The 21772-nt window shown below is 40.8% G+C and overlaps 1 protein-coding gene across 1 annotated transcript in view; it reads left to right on the forward strand.

The window, feature by feature from the left end:
- The first annotated feature begins 1721 nt into the window (after positions 1-1721).
- Positions 1722-21772, forward strand: part of CDHR1 (cadherin related family member 1) — a 51803-nt gene continuing 31752 nt past the window's right edge. The window contains exons 1-6 of the mRNA XM_020996747.2: positions 1722-1849; positions 2990-3085; positions 12010-12155; positions 15116-15166; positions 18611-18700; positions 19272-19358. Of these exons, the coding sequence (XP_020852406.1) occupies positions 1789-1849; positions 2990-3085; positions 12010-12155; positions 15116-15166; positions 18611-18700; positions 19272-19358 (531 nt within the window). The 5' untranslated portion in view covers positions 1722-1788. The remainder of the gene's footprint in view (positions 1850-2989; positions 3086-12009; positions 12156-15115; positions 15167-18610; positions 18701-19271; positions 19359-21772) is intronic.

Genomic DNA, 21772 nt, shown 5'->3' on the forward strand with positions numbered 1-21772 from the left:
CAATCTTGAGTACACTCCTCTCACCCTTCCCTTGCCAACTCACCTTGATGTTTTTGTTCTCTTAGAATATAAGCTCCTTGAGAGGAAGGGACAATCTTGTTTTCTTGTATTTGTATCCACAGCATTTAGTACAGTGCTTGGCACATAGGAAGGACTTTGTAAATGCTTTATCTCTACCTGCCTAACAATTTATGTATCATCTATCTATCTTCTACCCATCCATACATCCATCTAACATCCACCCATCCTTCCATCTATCATCCATATATCTATCTGTCTTTCTATCTCACTTTTAGCCATTGATCCCAGAATAAGTTCACTTGCATCTGATGTGAGTTAGGATGAGAACATGAAAAGAGAAAGGTACTTGGGAATCTGGGTATGGAAGAGAATAACATGCAAGGAGCCCGGAAATGCAGGTTTAAGCCAGATTGTAAAGGATGTTAAGTGTCAAGATGAGGAATGGGTATTTTATTTTAGAGGCACCAGGGTGCCACCAAAGATTATTTAAGTGGCATGATTAGACTTGCATTATAGAAAGATTATTTTGGCAATTGTTTGGATGATTGGGAGGGGGTGATGAACAAAGTTGTTTGATTAGGTCTATTCCCTATTTTAGTCCAAGCCTAAGCTTCCTTTGGCTACCCCCCCAACCAATCTTGGGAGGGGGAGCAGCTAAGTGGCACAACAGGCAGCTAGGTAGTGCAATGGAATAGAGTGCAAGGCCTGAAGTCAGAAAGACTCATCTTCTTGAGTTCAAATCTGGCCTCAAACACTTACTAGCTATGTGACCTTGGACAATTCAGTTAGACCTTTTTGCCTCTGTTTCTCGTCTGTAAAATAAGCTGGAGAAGGAAATGGCAAAGCATTCCAGTATCTTTACCAAGAAAATGCCAAATGGGGCCATGAAGAGTCAGATACAACTGAAACAACTGAATGACAACAACAAGCTCAATCTTGACCACCAGTTTTGTTGGTTTTGCTCCTGTGTAACTACAAAACTGTTGGGGGGAGGGGAGCTCAATGGAAAAAGATAAGAGAATTCTTATCTAGGATTCTTCTTTAACTCTAACACAAAGCATTGCCCTCCTAACTCCCTGCTCTGCTCCTTAGCAGGTGCTACATTTCAGCATAGCTTGTTGAGTTGAATCAGGGTCTTCAGCACCCAGGAGAGCTCCACTCTGAAACCTTTAAGTCCACACTATAACTGGTGGTTTTCCCATTTCAAATGGCTACCCTTCAAACTAGTAGTTTCAATGATTCAGTTCCTTATTCAGCAAACCCATCAACAAATTCTTCCCTGCCGGCCTATAGGGAACTCTAGCCTCTGAAGCCACGTGAAAATAACAAAGTGTTCTAAAGGCAGAGCCAGGAAAGAAAGATATCTTCTCCTTTGTTACCTTGCTTTTCTGACTGTTGAGCTCAACTTAGTAGGTGTGAAGACTGGCAGATTCATTAGACAGGCTGAGCCTCCACAAACACACCTAGCCCTGGGAGAGCGGGGTGGATTCCTCCCAAGCTCTCTCCACTCAGAAATGAGTCCCTGTGCTCCTTGCACAGTAATTGGTCTTAATTAGGTTGTGGGAAGGAGCTTCTTTAAATTCCTCAGAAAATAAGACTTGTCATCCTCTTAACATCTTAACATCTGTTCCTCTCGCCCTCTGCTGCTTTCCCCCCTCCTTTCCTCTCTCACAATTGGCCATGGTAGGGCACTGAAGGACAAGCTTCCATCCCCTCCAGAGGCCCATCCTTGCCTAAACAGTGCTAAGGAGCCTCGACTCCAGAGCAATGAAACATGGCCAGCACTTCCCTGTATCCCTTGGTCCTGGACTGATGCAGCTTTGCTTGGGTGAGTACTATTTCCGAGGCTCTCAGAAAGGACTCCTGGGAGAAGGAGGAATCCTTCCTCATTGGGTACTGGGGGCACCAGGAAATTTGGTAGTATCAACATGAATAGGGTACCTCTGCTTTATTTTCACAAAGAGCAGATCTGGGTGATTTCATTTTAGATGGGTTATTGACTGTGCTTAACTTGATGACTAATGCCTGTCTTTTGCTTTGTTTTGTTTTTACTTTTTTTTAAATGATGTCTCACAGCAAGTAAGTGGTTATATTCCTTCTGGTTCCCTGCTACTTTTGGTAGATGTAACTTCCAAACAGTTACCAATAAAAGAGGTTCTTTTCCTTGGCTTTTTTGCCACATGTATTCAACGCATTCCTGTGCCTGTGTTTCTGTGGACGTTCATGCCCTTAGAGTGTCTGTGTCTGTGTTATTGGTGAGAACTGGTCATAATAGCTTTGCTGGAAACAGAACTTTTGGTATTTTGAATTCTGTTTCAGTGGCAGTGTGGGCTAGTGGAAAGGGTAGCTAGCCTGGGCATCAGGATACCTGGGTTCTAATCCCAGCACTTACTTTACGTTGTTGTGTGACTTTTAACATCATTGCACCTGGTTTTCTCATCTGTATCATAAGGGTGTTGACCTAGAACATGGGATCTTAGGGTCTATGAATTTGGGGTTTTTTTTAATATTTTGATCAATATATTTCAATATAATTGTTTTTTTCCAATCTGGGTATTTTATTTTATTCATTTAAATATATTTTTCTGAGAAGAGGTCCAGAGGTTTCACTAGACTGCCTCAAAGGGATCCATGACAAACAAAAAAAGGTTAAGAACTCCCAGACTAGAAGATCTCTAACATTCTTTTTAGCTCTAACACTTAAGGGCGATGGATTCTCTGAGTACCTAGTTACTGTGAAACTCCAGGGTTCTTGTTGTCAGGTCTTATGGGGGCAAGGTGTCCCTCTAGGGATGTGGTGTTAGAGATTCCTTTCTGAAAGGGATACAAGTTCATTAGTGTCACTGAGTATATTATGAGCTAAAGGGATTCCCCCAGGAATTGGTCAGAACACAGAGCTGGGTTGGAGAAAGCCAATTCCACTGGGTTTGCAGTGCAAAGAACTCCTTTGTGTTTTGTTGTTTTCCAGCCCAGGCGAATTTTGCTCCTTATTTCTTCGACAATGGAGCCAGCAGCACGAATGGAAATATGGCCCTTTTCAGCCTTTCTGAGGACACCCCTGTGGGTCAGTATGATGACGTGGTAGTTACAGTGTAATAGCTGTCATTTGTGCTTTTCTCTTTTATACTCTTGGGATTGAAAAAGCCTAATGGCTCATAATTAGCCTGAGGAAGAGATGAGTTTAGGAAAGAGCTTCCACTGTCTGCATTTCACCATTTTCCTCCTCACAAACCTTACCTCACTAAACCAGAAATCACATGTGTGTTCAGGGAAGGGATAAAGACATACGGTATAAAAGCCAGTGGTCTTTTGGCCTAGTTAAGCTGTCTTACATTTTAGCAATTGTCAAATGCCTCTAACAGCCTGACAGACTATGAAGAGTCTCAGAGGAAGATGGACTAGTTAAGGGAATTCAATTCAACAAATGCTGATAAAGTGCCTACTATGTACCAGGTATTATGCTAGGTGGTGAGGATACAAAGGCAAAAATAAACAAACAAACAAAAACTCCTGATACTGCCCTCAAGGAGCTGAAAGTCCACATTGGGGATGTGGTGTGTACACAGATAAGTAAAAAATGAAGTGGTTTCAGAAGGTTTGAACATTAACAATTGAAAGGATCAGGAAGGTCTTGGCAGAGGAGGTGTCACCTTAGCTGAGCAGAGAGAAGCACTATGGCACCTCGAAACATATATGGTCCTGGGAGTCAGAAGACCTGAGATTTAACCTTACTCCAGTGACTTACCAGTTACATGATAACCCATGGACAAGTCACTTAAATTTTTAGAGCATTAGTTTGCTCATCTGTTAAGTGGGGATAATAACATTGCAATAACTACCTTACATGATTGTTTTGAGGAAAGTGCTTTGTAAATCTTAAAGTGCTAGAGAAATGTGTTATTATTAAAGGGTGGTAAGAATTCAGGATTACGGTGAAGAGTGTTTGATGGGGAAGGGACTAATTATCCAGCTATGAGGGAAATATTTATTTAATATTTTCCCCTCCATCATGAATTGTTGGAGAGGGGGGCAGAAATGATAGGGACTGGACTCTTCATGTTGAAGGAAGGGAGAAAGGAGGAGCAGGGGCCCATTGCCATCATCACTGTCATGATGAAAATCACTGAGATATCGATTTTTTCCAATCCTGGTTCCCAGGGTGTGTCTCAATGTCAGATATTCCTTTGGTAGTTTTCCTTGGAAGCAAAGTCTTACCTTGTGACCTTGAAGCAAACCTTTTTCTGCTCATTGATGGTTTCTGGAAAACTGTGTTATATGAGGTTAGCTTTCCTGACATCTTGTGCTTCCCATTCTCAGTGTGGGGGCAGGTGGCCAGCTGTTTTAATTCACTGTCCCCACCCCTTCCCTCTCACCCACAGAACACCTTTGCCAGAATTAATGTCTATTCTGTATTACATGCACCTATTGTCACCCTCCCCCACCCCCTTAGACCGGAAGTTCCTTGAGGACATGTACTATTTCAGCTTTTTCTTCATATTCTCAGTACCAGATTAGATGACTGGCACAAAGTAGACAGACAATAAATGTTTGCTGATTGATTTACTGAAAACTGCAGTCAACAAATATTTATTGAATAGCTGCCATGTTTAGGCCACTGTGGGTAGGGGAGACTCTGAGCATGTGGAAAGAGGCAGTAGCAATGAAATGAATATTTTTATGTCTCTTTAAGGTTTATAAAACCCTCCTCACAGCATTAGAAAATAATGCTAGGTTTGGAGCTAACTTCACTTGAGCCCAAATTCTAGCTATGTTACTGCCTGGGTTGATGTGAGACAAGTCTCTTAAACTATCTGAGTCTTGGTGTCATCTGTGTAATGAAGGGATTGGACAAGATGGCACAAGTATTATTATCCCCTTTTGTGGAGGAGGAAATTGAGGGTCAAGGAAGTAAAATTACTTGCTCAACATCCCGCAGTTATTACATGGCAGAGTCAGGACTCCAACCTAATTCTCCCAACTCCAGTGGTTTTTCCATTATGCCACAATTGCCAAATATAAGACGAAGTGCTTGTCTTCTAGGAACTTGCAACTTGGTTGGGGAGACTAGACTAAAACACATTGAAAGTTGATGAAAAGTATACAACAAAATTACCACAAGGTAGTCTATCTATGCTAAATGCCAAATAAATGGTTATAGATGTTAAGTACTACAAAGTTCAGAGGCAAGGAGGGATTACTGTGGGCCAAAGGAGTCAGAGAATGCTTGATGCTCCACCAAACAGAGACTCAACTGAGCCTTGAAAGATAGATAGGACTTGGATACACAAAAGAGTAGGGAAAATGTATTTGAGGCATGGTGAAGGATTATGTATTTATTTATTTATTTATGTTCTGTTGTATTCTCTCCCCCAATAAAATGTAAATTTCTTGAGGGCAGATACTATGTAATTTTTGCCTTTGTATCCCCACCTGAACATAGTAGGTATTCCATAAATGTTGGTTGAATTGGACCAAATTCAATGCAAAGGGATGAATATATGATGGTGGAATTTCAGATAGTCCAGCTCCCAGACAGGAGAAATTATTTCAAGCAGAGATCTTCCCTGGTCCATTAAGTCATATCACACAGATGACTGCCTTCCCTACTTACATGTAACGTCAACCTAGGTCCAATCTCTCTTTCCTAAGAAGAAATTCTCTCCTTAGATACCTATGAGTTTAGAGTTAGTCTGTTAAAAGTTCTCTTTAAATGTTCACATAAAGCAATTAGCATAGAAAAGCGTGGTGTCACAATAAAGGAGCCAGTCTTGAAGCTGGGGAGACTATCTTCAAGTCTTCTCTCTGACACATTGACTGCCAGTAAGTGTCATACTGGGCAAGTCACTTAACCTTCCACTATAAATTGAAAAGAAGCTTCCAACCTTATACCAAGTTCCTTATACCATGAAATCACAGGTTTAGCCACTGTTCCTCTTCCTATAGGAAAGTAATAAACTTATTCCCAAGATGAATGGAAATGATTTAGAAATTAATCAAATCATTGTTTTCTCATTGGTATAGATGTATAAGACTCTCTTGCATGTTCACAGAACCTGACTAATAACACTGATCTCCAAGTGATTTCAGGGAGCAGGTAACAAATAGATAGGATTACTGTAGGTATGCCAGAACCATTGCTAATGAGAAGCCTGAGAAATGCCTGCCTCTCTTGCATAGAGGGATTATTTCAGCATCTCCTCGTAAACCTGTTACTGGGGTGGAAAGACAGACTTGGATTTTACTTCCAGCTGGGGTGCGGAGGGGTGAGGAACAGATTAAGAAAGAGTTCGTGGAGGATATTACCCTTGATTAGGCACTTGAAGAAAAAAGGATTCCAACAGGTGAAAATGAGAAAGGAGTGTATTCCAAGCCAAGAAAATCATCTGCAAAAAGGAGATTGGGCAGGAAAGTGTCAGCTGAAATGAGAATAGGCAATGGTCCATTTTGACAGGAACGTAGAGTATGGGAAGGGCAGTGGCATGAGATAAGTCTGGGCTGGTAGGATGGAGGCAATTGGTGAAAAGCCTTGAAGATCAGACTGAAAAGTTCAGATATTTTTTTTCTATAGGCAATAGAGTCTATGAAATATTTGAACCAGATAGATATTAAGCAGATGGATGCAACAGAAGTGGATAGAACACTGAACCTGGAGTCAAGAAGAACTGAGTTCAAATTCTGATTCAGACATTAATTAGCTGCATGACCTTGGGCCACAGTTTCCCCATTTGTGAAATAAAGGAGTTGAGCTGGATGACTTTTAAGGTTCCTCCCAGCTCCGAATCTATGATCCTGACATATGGGCTTCCACCCTGTCAAGCTGGCTTATGGATTCCTGAGAAGGGAGCATATGTGAGAGATGGGGAGTCAGCTTCTGAGGATATTGGCTCTTCACCTAGAATGGAATGAATGCAATGGCAAGAGCAAATCTATGGCCTCAAAACCCCTGGGACTTAGAGGAAGAAATGTTCCTATTTCTTCTCAGCAGTGAGAGAAGCCCTCGTGAGCTTGAGAAGAGACACAGATATATTTGTTTCCTTTAATTACTGAAGGAAGAGTTTTAATTGACCTTTTTCTCCACATTTAAAAATGTTAGGAAGTGTGTTGCTGATATATGTGGTAAAGGAGATAAATGCGCAAGCTATCCTTGTAAATCCATGGTAAGAAGAGCTCCTGTTTGGTGGAGGAAAAAAAGCAAGAGCTCTCTGCCCAGGTCCCCAAGGTTCTCTGAGAGTGAGGGTTCATGGCAAGCTTGCGCTGGTAAATGTTTAACAACCAGCTTTTTGGTGGGGAGATGTACCCAAAATATACTTTCAGTTTAATCTGCATTATTAACATTTTCTAAATCACTTTCTTAAGTTTAGGCTATCAACAAAATAGGTAAGTCAAGCCCTGATTTGTAGCATTTGCCAATTTCCAAAATCCAAACATTCACACTGAAAATTTAACAATTGGCTCTCTTGAGCCCTGACAAGTTGGCTCAGAATACCCATGGTTTATGGGGAGAAACTAGAGTTGGGAGTCAGAGTAGGGATTCTCTGTGACCTAGGGCAAGTTCTTCAACTTCTCACTTTGATCAGCTATAAAATGAGTTCATATTCAATGCAGACTGTACAGTCACCCCTTCACTCTTTAAAGATGAGAGAAACAGTGTCTGTTAATGATGGGGGGGGGAGATGGAGCTGAAGAGATAGGGAAGTATGAATTAGACATTCTAATATTTTAACTATACTGCTATTAGAAAGGGAATGTAGTCGGGGGCTCTGGAGGACATGCCTGGAGTCAGGAAGACCTGGATTCACAGCCTGCCTTGCACCCATACTAACTATGCAAACAGTTGCCTTTCTCTGACACATACCGGTTATGGGACTCTGGACAAGTCAAGTAATCTCTGAGGGCCCCTAGAAGACTCTTTATTGCAGAATGGGAGCTACTACATTGAAAGAGGGAATTTCTTCTCTGGGAATTCCCTGTACCCATGAAACCTGTTAAAAAATTTTTGAAACAATATTAATAATTAATAATAATATTAATTTTTTTAAAGTAACATTTAAGGGCTTGCAAATTAAGTATTTTAATAAGCTAGATAGCAAGATTTTGTCTATATTAAATGAATTATTTGTTAAATGAATCAAGATTATTTACATATATATTTATACTTGGTTCAGACTCATTATTTAATTGATAGAATTCCTATTGAAGAAAATCCTTCTACCAATGCAGATCATCCTCTACTTTGCAACTTATAGTCTTGGGAATTTTCCTGTGGACACTGAGAGAAAAAAAGACTTGCTCAGAGTCATATAGCCAGTGTGCGTCAGAGGCCAGACTCAAACCCTAGGTCTTCCTGACTCCTGAGGCCAGATCTCTATTAGGCCTGATTGGCACATAGTAGGTCCTTAGCAAATTATTATTTACTGGATTTGACTCAAAAAGCATCTAATCCTGATGTTGGAAAGGGTCTTGGCTGTCACTTAAACCATCTCCCTCCCTATCTCCTGCCATATAGGTATAAAATACATTTTTGGAGATAGCAAGTCCATCCTCTTGGGAAATAAGTGATTTGTTCCAGCCCCATTAGACTATAAATTACAAATTATGCACACACACATGTGTGTGTGTATATATATATGTATATATGTATATATACATATATATACACACACATTTGTTTATATATTCATATATAAAATACATACACGAATGTATGTATATATGTACACGTGTGTGCATATATGCATACATACACGAGTGTATGTATATATGTACCTGTGTGTGCATATATACATGTGCATGTGTGTTATATATGTATATGAATGTTTATACACACACTAAGGGGTCATTGGCATTTCTGGGTTGGCTGGCTGGACCACAACAAACTAGAGTCAAGACAACAAGGCAAAGTGGAAAGAGAAGCTGGAGTCAGTTGCCCTGGCTTCAGCCCCAGTTCAATCATTTACTAGATGAGTGACTTGGGGTTAAATCGCCTTCTCTCCTCTTTGCCTCAGTTTCCTCATCTATAAAATGAGCACGCTGTGCATAAATGATCTCTCAGCCCCTTTTCATGCTAACAGTCTGTGAATCTAGTGCTGCACAGAGAGGCTAATCATCAAAAGTCGTCCGGCACCCTTGGCCCCCTTGTTCAATATTTCGCTTTTTAAGTGAATTGGCACAGTCTCTGATTCTATAGAGTTAAAGGCAAGCATATGCCTGCTTTCTATTCAAGAAGCAATTCCTTCGTCTCTTTTCCTTTTACAGGGAAAGTTGATTTTTTAGAAGAGATTGGGCCAGGTAGGACTCAGGAACATTGTAAAGTGGAAATTTCTTCTGTGCTCTCTCCACTTCCTGCACCTCAATTCACCTTTTGCCTTCTAACTCTCCTTTCAATGCTTTCATGTTCCCTCCCCATCTCATCCAGCAAATCTTGCTTGCAGAACACCTAATATTAGTCATTCGTACCATTATACGACCGTTACTGAGCTCCTCTCCCTGGGAGGTTTGCAATTGAAAGCTGATCTCTAGTGTAGGATGAAATTCTTCTTATTTAAATAGCAGTTTACAAAGTTTCCTTACCACAATCCCTATGAGCTATGTGGTGAAAGCATTGTTATCCCTAGTTTACAGTGGAGGAAACTGAGGCTCAGAAAGGTGAAATGTTATGCTCATGGTCCTAGAGCTAGGTCAGGGAGCTAGAGTCACTTATTTCCCAAGAAGATTCGTTTACCTTTGCCCAAAAGTCTAGTTTTTTGGGGGTGTAGTCAGGATTTGAACCAAAGTTTTCTGGCTCCATGCCCAGCTTTCATTCCAAAAGTCCTTTTGAAAGGAATTTCAAACATCAGATAGTTAGTGGGAGGGATAAGGGAGGGAGCATTGAAAAAAAATTCAAAGTTCTTTCTGCTATCTCCAGTATGTCCAACATTCTCCCCACTCCATCCTTTTCCTCGGTGTTTCCTCTGCTGGACTTGCCCTTTCCCATATCTATAGGTCCACCCACCAAAGTCCTATCCATCTACCAAGATCTAGTTCAGATGCTACCTCCTTCATGAGCCCCTTCCATGATCCTCTAACCTGGAATTTATTCCTTCTTCCTCCAAACTACTAGATATTATATACCTTATTAGTCTTTTAGACTTTCACATTGTACAGTAGTTAATTCCCTATTAGATTGTAAATTCCTTAAAGGAGGGGATTTTGTCTTGTTCTTTTTATCCTCCATGCCTTTCAGTGTCCTCAAATTATTTTTTGAGCAAATCCCCTGAACCACATCCCATAGGCAGCCACCCAATATTCCTACAGCTAGTGCTGTGGTTAGGGATAATCTCCTTGTTTCTTGCTTTTCTCTGTTTGGATTCTACTTCCCTTCTCTCCCCTACCCAGCATATCCATATTGGGTTGAATGCGTCTCAGATGAGAACCCAGGAGTAGAACCACAGTGAGAAAAAGAACTCATTGACCTGTTTCATTAATCTTTTTGTGACAAGCAAGGGAGATACCAGATAGCTCCTGGACAGTTTCCCATTCTCTGGCCACCGGGGTCAGGGCTCCATTGTCTCCAGGTATTTGTATATTTAGGGGAAAATGTATGTAACTCATTCAAAACCTCCATACCAGGAAACAGAATAAATTGCTCAGTGATTCTATCACTACCAACTCATTTAAAAACCAGTACAAGAGGCAATGTTAGTATGAAATATTTATAGGGTGTTCATAGGGTCTAAACTTAGTAGCTTTGGCTTTGATGAGTTCATCACTAGGTGACTTTGTGACTTATCTTTTTTCAACATCCAGACCCTCTTACATTTACTTCTGCACTCCAGGGAGCTGAAACAAATAACTTATTTCCCAAGAGGATGTACTTACCTAGCTCCAAAAGAGTAGCTTGCATCTATATGGCAGGACATAAGGCAGGAAATGGACTAAATGACCTCCAAGGTGCTTCCCAAAATCAAGATTAGATGCTTTTCACGTTAAGTCCAACCAACAATAACTTATTAAGTACCTCCTACATGCCAGTCAGGCCTGATAGACAGAGATCTGGTCTCAGGAGTCAGGAAATCCTAGGGTTCAAGTCTGGCCTCTGATACGTGCTGCTATATGACTCTGAACTAGTCATTTTTTCTTTCAGTGCCCACAGGAGAATCTCCAAGACTATAAGTGGCAAAGTAGAGGATGATCTGTATTGGTAGAGGGATTTTCTTTTTTTTTTCTTTTTTGGCAAGGCAGTCGGGGTTAAGTGACTTGCCCAGGGTCACCCAGCTAGTAAGTGTCAAGTGTCTGAGTCCGGATTTGAATCCAGGTCCTCCTGATTCCAAGGCCAGAGCTCTATCCATTGCACCACCTAGCTGCCCCAAGGGATTTTCAAGAGGAATTCCTTCTACCAATTAAATAGTGAGTCTGAACCAAATACAAATATATGTATATATGTATGTATACACACATTTTCAAATAATCTTGATTCATTTCATAAACATTTCATTTAATATAGACAAAATCTTGCTATCTACCTTATTAAAGCACTTAATTTGTAAGCCCTTAAATGCCACTTTTAAATTATTAACATTATTATTAATTGTTAATGTTGTTTCAAAAACATTTTTAATAGGATCCATGATTTCATTGGTTCAGGGAACTCCCAGAGAAGAAATTCCCTCTTCCAACATACAATAGCACCTGTTCTGCAATATAGAGTCTGCTAGGATTTTCTAGCAGCCCTCAGAGATTACTTGACTTGCCCAGGGTCTCACAGTGTGTGTCAGAAGCAGGATTTGAATGCAGATTTTCCCAACTCCAAGGCTGGATCTCTATTCATTCATTCATTCATTCATTCATTCATTCATTCATTCATCTGCCTCTCTCAGAATAATAATAATAATTGCTATCATCATCATAGTTATCATTATTTTTATTATTATTATTTAAATAATTACAAACTCAGTAAAGCAAAAAATATGAGACTGAATTACAGGGCTATTCTCCTTTTCAACTTTTCAGGCTCTCATGTGTACACACTGAATGGAACCGATCCAGAAGGAGACGTTGTCACCTATGGCATTAGCTTTGAGTCTGGTTCAAGAAATTTCTTTTCCATCGATCCAAACTTTGGAAATATCACATTGATTGAAGAGTTGGACAGAGAGGTATAGTGAAGCCCATGGTATCCATCTACATTAAGAACACATAAAAGATCTCTTCCCCAGGTGAAACATGAGCTTAAAGAAGTATAAAATCTATGCAAATAGGTCCCACTTTCAGCAAACCACTGTCTAAAAACTGTAATTTGCCAAACCAGTGAATTAAGAGATATGCCATGATCAGGGTTCCATACAGATGCTTGCTTGCATTCTTTCCCTTTGCCCTCTCTTCCCTCTCCTTATGTTTCAGGAAGCCAATGCTATGGAAATTTAGGTCTGTGATCTACAACCTGGCCCGATTATATTGGGGGCTTTCTGACAGTGTTGCTGGGTCATCTGTGTTCTGTGACATCCAGGGAAATATTTACAATGAAATCAGCTGCAATTTGGGATCCTTCCACTCCCCTGCCCAACTGAAAAAGTCTCTGTAAAGGGTAAAACCTTTGCCCATACCTGAATTAAAGGGTGTGGTATTGCTAAGGATGAAGGCATGTATCTCTATAGTTTAAAAAAACAAAGAGTTCTTAGCAGAAAGAATTCTTTAATTCTTCCTCAGAACAGGCAATTCTCTAGTGCATTTAAAATTAGATTTGTTAAAAAAAATTTGCTTCATTTTTCAGGAACATATTTATTGCATAGTTAGATGAACAGGTCCTTGGAAAGGGGCTCCTAACTCACAAGCTTTTAGAAGGGTAAAAGCTGGAAGAAAACTTTTGAAGTGTTGGTCTCTGCCTGATAAAAATACTACAAAGAAAATCCCAACTGTACTAGCAGTAGAAAGAGAACTGTTTTTAAAGTCAGAGAACTGGGTCAAACTCTACCTCTGATATGTGATGTTATCATGGTGCATGAGGCAATGTGGTGTAGCAGAAAGGGCATTGGATGTGGAATCAAGAAGATGGGTTCAAATTCCTTCTTTAGATAGCTTAATAGCTAGGAAAGTCACTTAACCTCTTTCTGCCTCAGTTTCCTGATCTGTTAAATGAGAGTTGGTCTCCATAACTCTAAGGTCCCTTCCATCTGGAATTCTATTATACTATGATAAGTCATTTAACTACCCTAGGGCTCAGTTTCCTCAACTGTGAAATTAGGAGGTGGGATTGGATAGTCTCTGAGGTCCTTTCTGGCTCAAGAACCTTACTTCTGTGAATATTCTAAGCCTCCAAGCCATATTCCACATGGCTTCCCTGGCTGAGTGAATTCAGTATTCAACAATTTGAATGTCAGGTTGGGGGGGAAATCTCACCCTTTATGGAGACTTTTTAGGTTAGGCAGGGGAGAAGAGGGATCCCAAGAACAGCTAGTTTTATTGTAAAGATTTCTCTGGATGTCACAGGACACAGGTGACCCAGCAAACAACCAGGCCAAGTTGTAGATCACAGACCTAAATTTCTTTTTTTAAAACAATTTATTTATTAATTTTTAGTTTTCAATATTCATTTCCATAAGATTTTGAGCTTAAAATTTTCTCCCCCTCATTCTCCTCCCCCCTCCCCAAGATGGCATGCAATCTGATATAGGCTGCACTTATACATTCATATTAAGCATATTTTCACATTAGTCATGATGTAAAGAAGAATTAGAACCAATGGGAGGAACCACAAGAAAGAAGAATCAAAACAAAACAACAAAAGAAAAGGAGAGCAAATAGTATGCTTCCATCTGCATTCAGACTCCATATTTCTTTCTCTGGGTGTGGATAGCTTTTTCCATCATAAGTCTTTTGGAGTTGTCTTAGATCCTTGCATTGCTGCAAAGAGCTAAGTCTATCAAAGTCAGTCATCACACAATGTGGCTGTTACTGTGTATGATGTTCTCCTAGTTCTGCTCACTTCTCTCAGCATCATTCCATATAAGTCTTTCCAGGTTTTTCTGAAGTCCACCTGCTAATCATTTCTTTCTTTCTTTCTTTTTAGTGAGGCAATTGGAGTTAAGTGAGGCAATCGGGGTTAAGTGACTTGCCCAGGGTTACACAGCTAGTAAGTGTCATGTGTCTGAGGTCAGATTTGAACTCAGGTCCTTCTGATTCCAAGGCCGGAACTCTAACTACTGCACTACCTAGCTGCCTCTGTTCATCATTTCTTATAGCACAATAGTATTCCATTACATTCATATACCACAGCTTGTTCAGCCATTCCCCAGTTGATGGGCATCCTTCAACTTCCAATTCCTGGCCACCACAGAAAGATCTGCTGTAAATTTTTTTGTATGTGTGGGTCCTTTTCTCATTTTTATAATCTCTTTGGGATACAGCCCTAGAAGCAGATCTAAATTTCTACAGCATTGGCTTCCAGAAACATAGGGAAGGGAAAGAGAGGTCAAAAAGAAAAGAATGTCAGCAAGCATCCTTCTGGAACCTTGATCATGGCATATCTCTTACTGCAGCCATATGTGTTATTCCATAGACTAGGGATTGGTTTCATCATATTGGGAACTCCCAGGTAAAGAAAACTGCCTCTGCCAATGGAAGTCAGTACCAATTGCCTAGAGCACTGAAGGGTCATGTGCCTTGCATAGGATCACGCAACCAATTTGTGCCAGAGGCAGATCTTGAACCCAGACAGGTATTCCTGACTTTGAGGCAAGTCCTCCATCCTCTACACTATGTTGTCATTAGTTTCTTCTTCAACTCTGAGTCCTAGGGTGATTTATTGATCCTTCCAAAATGAAGCTACCCAAAAAAGATGTCCCCTTACTCAGACAGCCCCTTCAGGAAAGGAGCCTGGTTTTGCCCTAAGCTGGACTTACCACTCTACCCTTCAAGCTTGACTTGTTTTAAGGCCCACATGTTTGAAATTCCTTTAGTACACACCAGGTGTCAGGTGGAGGTCTTGGCTTCAAGAGTCCTTGGCTTCAGGAATGACTGTGATACCTCAGCCTCTAGACAACCTCTTTTTTTCTTTCTTTCTTTCTTCTTTCTTTCTTTTTCTTTCTTTCTTTCTTCTTTCTTTTTTTTTTTTTTGCAGAGAGAGGATGAGATTGAAGCCATCATCAGCATCTCTGACGGCCTAAATAAAGTGAGTAGTGGGAGTCTGAAGGGCCAACCAAGGAGATCTGCAATCTCAAGGCCATATGTGGCCTTCTAGGTCCTTGGGTGTGGCCTTTTGACTGAGTCCAAGTTTTACCAAACAAATCCTTTTATTGAGGGGATTTGTTCTGTGAAGTTTAGATTCAGTCAAAAGGCCACATTTGAAGACCTAGAGGGCCACATGTGGCCTCAAGACCGCAGGTTCCCCACTCTAGGGCAAAGCTATCAGAAGCAAGCATGTCTGGCAATCTGTGGACTGCCCATAACTCACACAGAGCTGAGGTAATTGGAGCAGCAGACATTTCAACAGGCATCAGGAGCACTTTCGGTCCATTTTGAGAAAGTTGCCACAATCAAGAAGTTCCCTCCCCTGGAAGAGGTCTATGAAATCCAAATGGAATTTTGACCAAGGCAGATTGAACACTTCCCATAGAAAGGCAGATGTCTGTGGCACATTGTGCCAAGTAGCCTGTCATGGGCTACACACTTAGAGCCTTTTCCATATCAGGATCAATTCCCAGTCACCAGAAATACCTTTTGTCTGGTATTTTAATGTGAACAGTGCTGTGATTACTGAAATATAGCGTAACCAAGGTCATGTGACAACATCTATATTATTAATGTGACTGCCATGAAAGGTGATTCTTTATAGAAAACAGTTCATGTAGATAGTTTGCATTGTCTAGGTGGTTCTTTTGGTCCTTGCCCTCTCCATAACTGATTCAAGGCATGAACCCATCTATTACCCTATGTGGCTAACTCTACGACATTAAAGATGTAGAGAGGAGAGTTATTGAAATTTTTTTTAGCTTTTGTTGATATTTTTTATTTTTATATCACCTTCAAGTCCCAGGACTTTCTACAGGAAGCCTTTCCATTCTCCATTTGTTCCAGTGCCTTCTGTTAATCATCTCCAATTTATTCGTCTATGGTACATATGCACATAGCTATATACATGGCATCACTCCAATTAGACTGTGAACTGCTTGGGAGCAAGCACTGTCTTTTCTCTTCCTTTGTATCTCAAATGCTTAATGCAGAGGTTCCCAAACTTTTTTGGCCTACTGCCCCTTTTTAAAAAAATTACTCAGTGCCCCCCTGGAAATCTACTTTCTATAACCCTTTAGTGTTTTTTTTTTGAAATTGCATCGTATGTGTGTGTGTGTGTGTGTGTGTGTGTGTGTTTAATATGAATGATACATCTTAAATTTAATTATTTATTGTAAATTTGTGATTTTTTTCCCTGCATTGAAATTTTAATGATTCAATATTGTGTCATGTAACCATACAGTAGCATATTGTAGACACGTCATTAATACACATATTCTTCCTAATGCATGCTAGATTTCCTGACAATGCCAGACACAGTCACCCGCCAACACTTGCTTGTTAAGACCTGTCAGTGGATTTCACCACTGATCAGTTATAACTTGTATTTTGTGTGTTTATTTGGAAAATAATGTAATCACTATAACTTTAACTCTGTTACATAACAGATGAAACATGTACGAATGGTTTTTCAAAATTTTCTTACCTTCTTTTCTTTCCTTATGCTTCCACCAGCACCTTATTTTTATTCAGCACCCCCAATTATACCCCAGGCCACAACTGCTCCCCTCAGTCATTCCAGCACCCCCCAGAGGTGGTATCACCCACTTTGGGAATCTATGGAATGCATTGCTTGGTACATAGCAGATGCATAATAATGTTTATTGACTAACTTCATTTCTAAATATAACCCTCCCCTTTCTGCTACCCACAATCATTCCTTATAACAAAGAATGAAAAGGAAAGAGAAAAAAACTTCAGCAAAATTAACCAACACATCAACAAGTCTAACAGTATATAACATATTTCACATCTATTGCCCCCCATTTCTGTAAAGAAGGGAAGGAGGTATATTTTTCCATCTCTTCTCAGGAGCCAAGTTTAGTCACTATAATTTGTGTTTAGTTTTTTTTTGTTCTTTCCCCCTATATTTTCTGTTCTCTCTCTCTCTCTCCTCTCTCTCTCTCTCTCTCTCTCTCTCTCTCTCTCTCTCTCTCTCTCTCTCTCTCTCTTCTCCTCTCTCTCTCAATGTATGTATGTATGTATAGCAGCTAGATGGCCTGGAGTCAGGAAGACTCATCTTCATTAGTTCAAATCTGGCCTCAGACACTTATAGCTGTGTGACCCTAAGCAAGTCACTTACCCTGTTTGCTTCAGTTTCCTCATCTGTGAAATGAGCTGGAGAAGAAAATGGCAAACCACTCCAGCATCTTTGCCAAGAAAACCCCAAATGGGGTCATGAAGAGTCAGGCACAACTGAAACACTGAACAACAACAAAGATAGATATATAGATATAGACACACACACACACACACACACACACACACACACATACGTGTGTATGTATCATCCTCAACTCCTCTCTCTCAGCCTCCTTATCCAATCTGCTGTCATAGCTTATTTTACCTACATAACATCTCTCATATATGCAGATAGATAGTATAGTGGATAGAGTGTGAGGGAGAGAAGTGGGAAGAAGAGGAGGAGGGGGGAGACAGATGGAGACAGAAAGATAGAGACAGAGACAGAAATGGAGAGAGAGAGATAGAGAGGGGGGAGAGAAAGGGGGCAGGAAGTTCTTGGTTCTGTTTAATTCACTTTGCATTCATTCATATGCGTGTGTGTGTGTGTGTGTGTGTGTGTGTGTGTGTGTGTGTCTTCCCATGCTTCTCTGAATTCTTCATATGCCTCTTTCTTTTGGTGTGGTAATAGACCACTATGTTAATGTGTTTAGTCATTTTCCAACCAACAGGCATCTAGTTTATGGAGCTCTTTGTTTAATATTTAGAATGTAGGCTCTAGAGAGGCTAACAGATTGGGAGAGCAATTTTCAGTATTATTCTTCCAGGTTTGTAGATAAGCACAGTCATAAGTGCTGAGCAAACGATTCCTGCAGGGCATTAATGGTGACATAATTAAGGGTATAGGCAAGATTTTAGAAATTACTGTCACATGGAGCAGGTAATTAGTTAAAACTATTAGCACGATCCCATCTTCAACAGAATGGGCATGGCTTGGGGTATCAGAAAACGGGCAAAGATAAGTGCCTTCAATAAGTCAGAACTTTATTTCTGTGAAAAGATTCCAGAAAACGTTGCAGTATACATACCATACACAAAATGTTAGGGACCTGAAAAGGGATAAAATCACCACATTGCACCCCAGTGCCTCAAGCATGTATGTATTACACCCCACTCTAGAATCTCTGACTATGTAGCTTTTCCCATGTAAATCGATTTGAACTAGGACCACTTACACAGTAAGTGTCCCTGCCCAGTTTTGTTCTGGGCCTAAATGAAAACCAAAGACCATCTATTAGTGGCTATTTCTATGACAGTCTGACAACATATGGGTCCTCATTCATGCTTTCTCTGCCATTCTCAGGTGGCAGAGAAAGTCCTGATTCTGGTGACCGATGCCAATGATGAAGCCCCCCAGTTTATCAACACTCCCTACGTCATCCTTGTCCCTGAGGTGAGTAGTATTTCACCCAAAGAGAGAACCAAGCCATTGAGTAAAGAGACATGGACGTACTACCTTGGGTTTTGGCTCTGAACAGGGAGGGGCCTTTGGGGGAATGGATTGGGGAATAACATTGGAGCAAGCAAAGTATGAAGTTAAAAGATTTCCTCCCTCTTTTCCCTTGATAGCTTCGTTCCATTCCTTTCTCACTCTTTCATTCTCATTCCCAGTCCCTCGCTCATTCTCTTGTGGGCCATTTCTCTTGTCACTTTCCATCTCCTTTTTTCCCCTCTTTTTCTTTCTTCTCATTCTGCAGTGTAGTCATCCATTGCAGATGAATCCTTCCATACACATTGGGCCTCCTTATCTTCCTGAGCTCTCTCACTTCAGTCTCCCTGCCCTTTCACTCACTCTTTAGCCCTCAATTTCTCAGGGCCCAGTGGAGGGGGAAGAGGGGAAGGGGAGAAGGGGGGAAGGGGAGAAAAGGGGAAGGGGAAGGAGTCTACCCTGATTTCTCGGTAAATAAGAATAGTGCAGGTGCTGGTACTAAAACCCCAATGTGATTCTGTGACCCCTCCCATAGGACACACCTGCAGGGAGCAGCATCTTTAAGGTTCAGGCTGTGGACAAGGATACTGGATCTGGAGGAAGCGTCACTTATTTTCTACAGGTAGGATCCTGGGAATGGGTCAGAGTATTGGGCTTGGTCCATTTCTTTGGCTCAATCTCTAATTCTCCCCAGATAGATGCTTCTTATTTCTCATATTACCAAAGATTCCAGGACCTTCCTTAGATGTACAAGAGGAAGATATGTATCCCTGGAGGCAAGGAATGGAAGTCCACATTGCAAGCCATTCAAGGGGAAGGGAAGGGTAGAGAATATGCACTTATTAAGCACCTACTATGTGCCAGGAACTGTGCTAACTGTTTTACAAATAGTACCTCATTTGATCCTCACAACTCTGTGAGGTAAATATTATTGCTATCCTCATTTTACAGGAAACTGAGTCAGATGGAGGTAAAGTGAGGAAACTGAGTCAAATATAGGCAAAGTGATTTGCCCAGGGTCACACAGCCAGCAGTTCTTAGGATCTGGATTTGAACTCAGGTCTTCTTGACCCCAGGCCCAGTACTCTATCCACTGTTGCCTCATAAGGTAACCCAAGAAGTCCTGAACTAGTCATCAAGAGATCTGGGTGGTCCCATCTCTGACACAGACTAGCTGCACAAACTTTAGGAAGTTACAACATTGCTGGGCCTTGATGCAAAAGGACTCCATGATGTGAAAGTCCATGAGCTTAATTAGGGACAAAAAATATTGTGAGAATACCTTTTTGGCTGCTACCCTTACAGAAATCACCAACATTCACACTTTGTGAAGTTCTGGATGTTTTTTTTTCTTACTTTAATCTCTTACAGCCTCAGTTACTCCTCACTGCCGCTTCCCAAATAGCATCCCACTCCCATTCTGATTTTAGGCCTTGGTACTATCCAGGACAAAGTTTATATCTAGTAATAGGATATTAATACCTACATGAAATGATCTGTGGCACACTGAAAACCCTCCCATTCCCAATTCTGTCCCCAATTTATCTATCTCATTGACCTACCACAGAGCCTGAAATTCCCACTATTAATTTCATTCCTTTGGATTTACCCCAGGCCCTAACGCAATGCAAATAGCTCACTTGGGAGGGTTAGTATACCAACTCTTCAGCAGGCATTAGCAGATTAGCAAAGAGCTGGAGGAAGCCCAGTCCAAACTGGCTCAGAGTGCTACCGTCAGGTCAAGCCAAGGTTCCCATCAGCTAACAAGGTAGGACCATGGCCATCTGCTTAGCTTTGCAGGTGCCCCCCAAATATCCCCTCCCCTTTTTCCCTCCAGCACCCTAAAGCAAATTCTCTTCAAATCAGACCACTGTCTTCTCTGGCCCCAGACAGATCATGATGATTTCTGTCTGTGTTCCTGAACTGTCCTCCTTTCAGCTATCCAAATTCTAGCCCATCTTTCAAGGCCCAGCTTAAGTACCACTTTTTTTACAAAATTTTCTATGACTTCAGCCTATGCTGATGATAGCATAGTGTGTCAGAGCTGTCAGGTACCACCAACCCTTTCATTTCTGAGATAAGGACATTGAAGCCCAGAAAGATAGAGGGACTTTAAGAGAGATTGTCTGGACTTTTCTGCCTAGCTTTCAGGATCTAGACTACACCACTGGTCATCTGATTCCCAGCCTAGGGCTCTTTCTAATACATAGAATCTTAGAATCCTATAATCAAGCCCTCAGAGGTCTTCTCAGTCCTCAGCCAAAGTATGAATCTCATCCATGACCTCTATGACAAATGGTCACCCAATCTCTACTTAAGAAATTCAGTGATGGAGCAATCTTCATCTCCCAGAGAAACTGGTTCCACTGTTAGACAACAGTAATTGTTCAAAAGCTCTTTTTCCCCCCTTTCATTGAATAGACATTTGTTTGCCTGTAACTTTGAACTTTTGGCTCCCATTCTATCCTCTGGGATTAAACAGAACAAGCCTAAATCCTTTTCAATGTGATGACCCTTCACAAACTCGAAGACAGTTATGGAAACCCTTTTTCTGAACTCCTATTGAATTACAGTAATACTTCCCTTTTATAAAGTGCATTTCAGTCTACAAAGTTGTCTCTTCTGATCCTCACAACAGCCTTGAGAAGCAGGCGGAAACAGAAAGGACCTTGGAAATTATCAAGTCTAACCCCCTCATTTTAATTAAAATTATTAGATTATGGGATTTAAATTATTAAACACATTTCAAGTGATTTTTCCAAAGTCATACAAAGTTAGAGGCACTATTAATACTCAAATCCAAGTCTCCTAATTCCAGATGCAGGACTTTTCCCACTAAAATGTGATGGCACACCTCTTCAGGGCCACACAGATTAGCATTGATCAAATGAGATAATATTTGCAAAGTTCTTACATAGTCTAGCACATAATAGGTGCTTAATAAGTAGGTGTTCCGTTTCCCCTTGATCATAGACCCTTAATTCAGAATTGGAAGGAAACTGAGCAAAGATCTATTCCAATCCCTTCATTTTATAG

This window comes from Phascolarctos cinereus, unplaced genomic scaffold (genome assembly GCF_003287225.1).
Source record: "Phascolarctos cinereus isolate Bilbo 61053 unplaced genomic scaffold, phaCin_HiC Scaffold_3;HRSCAF=262, whole genome shotgun sequence".
Classification (NCBI taxonomy): Eukaryota; Metazoa; Chordata; class Mammalia; order Diprotodontia; family Phascolarctidae; genus Phascolarctos; species Phascolarctos cinereus.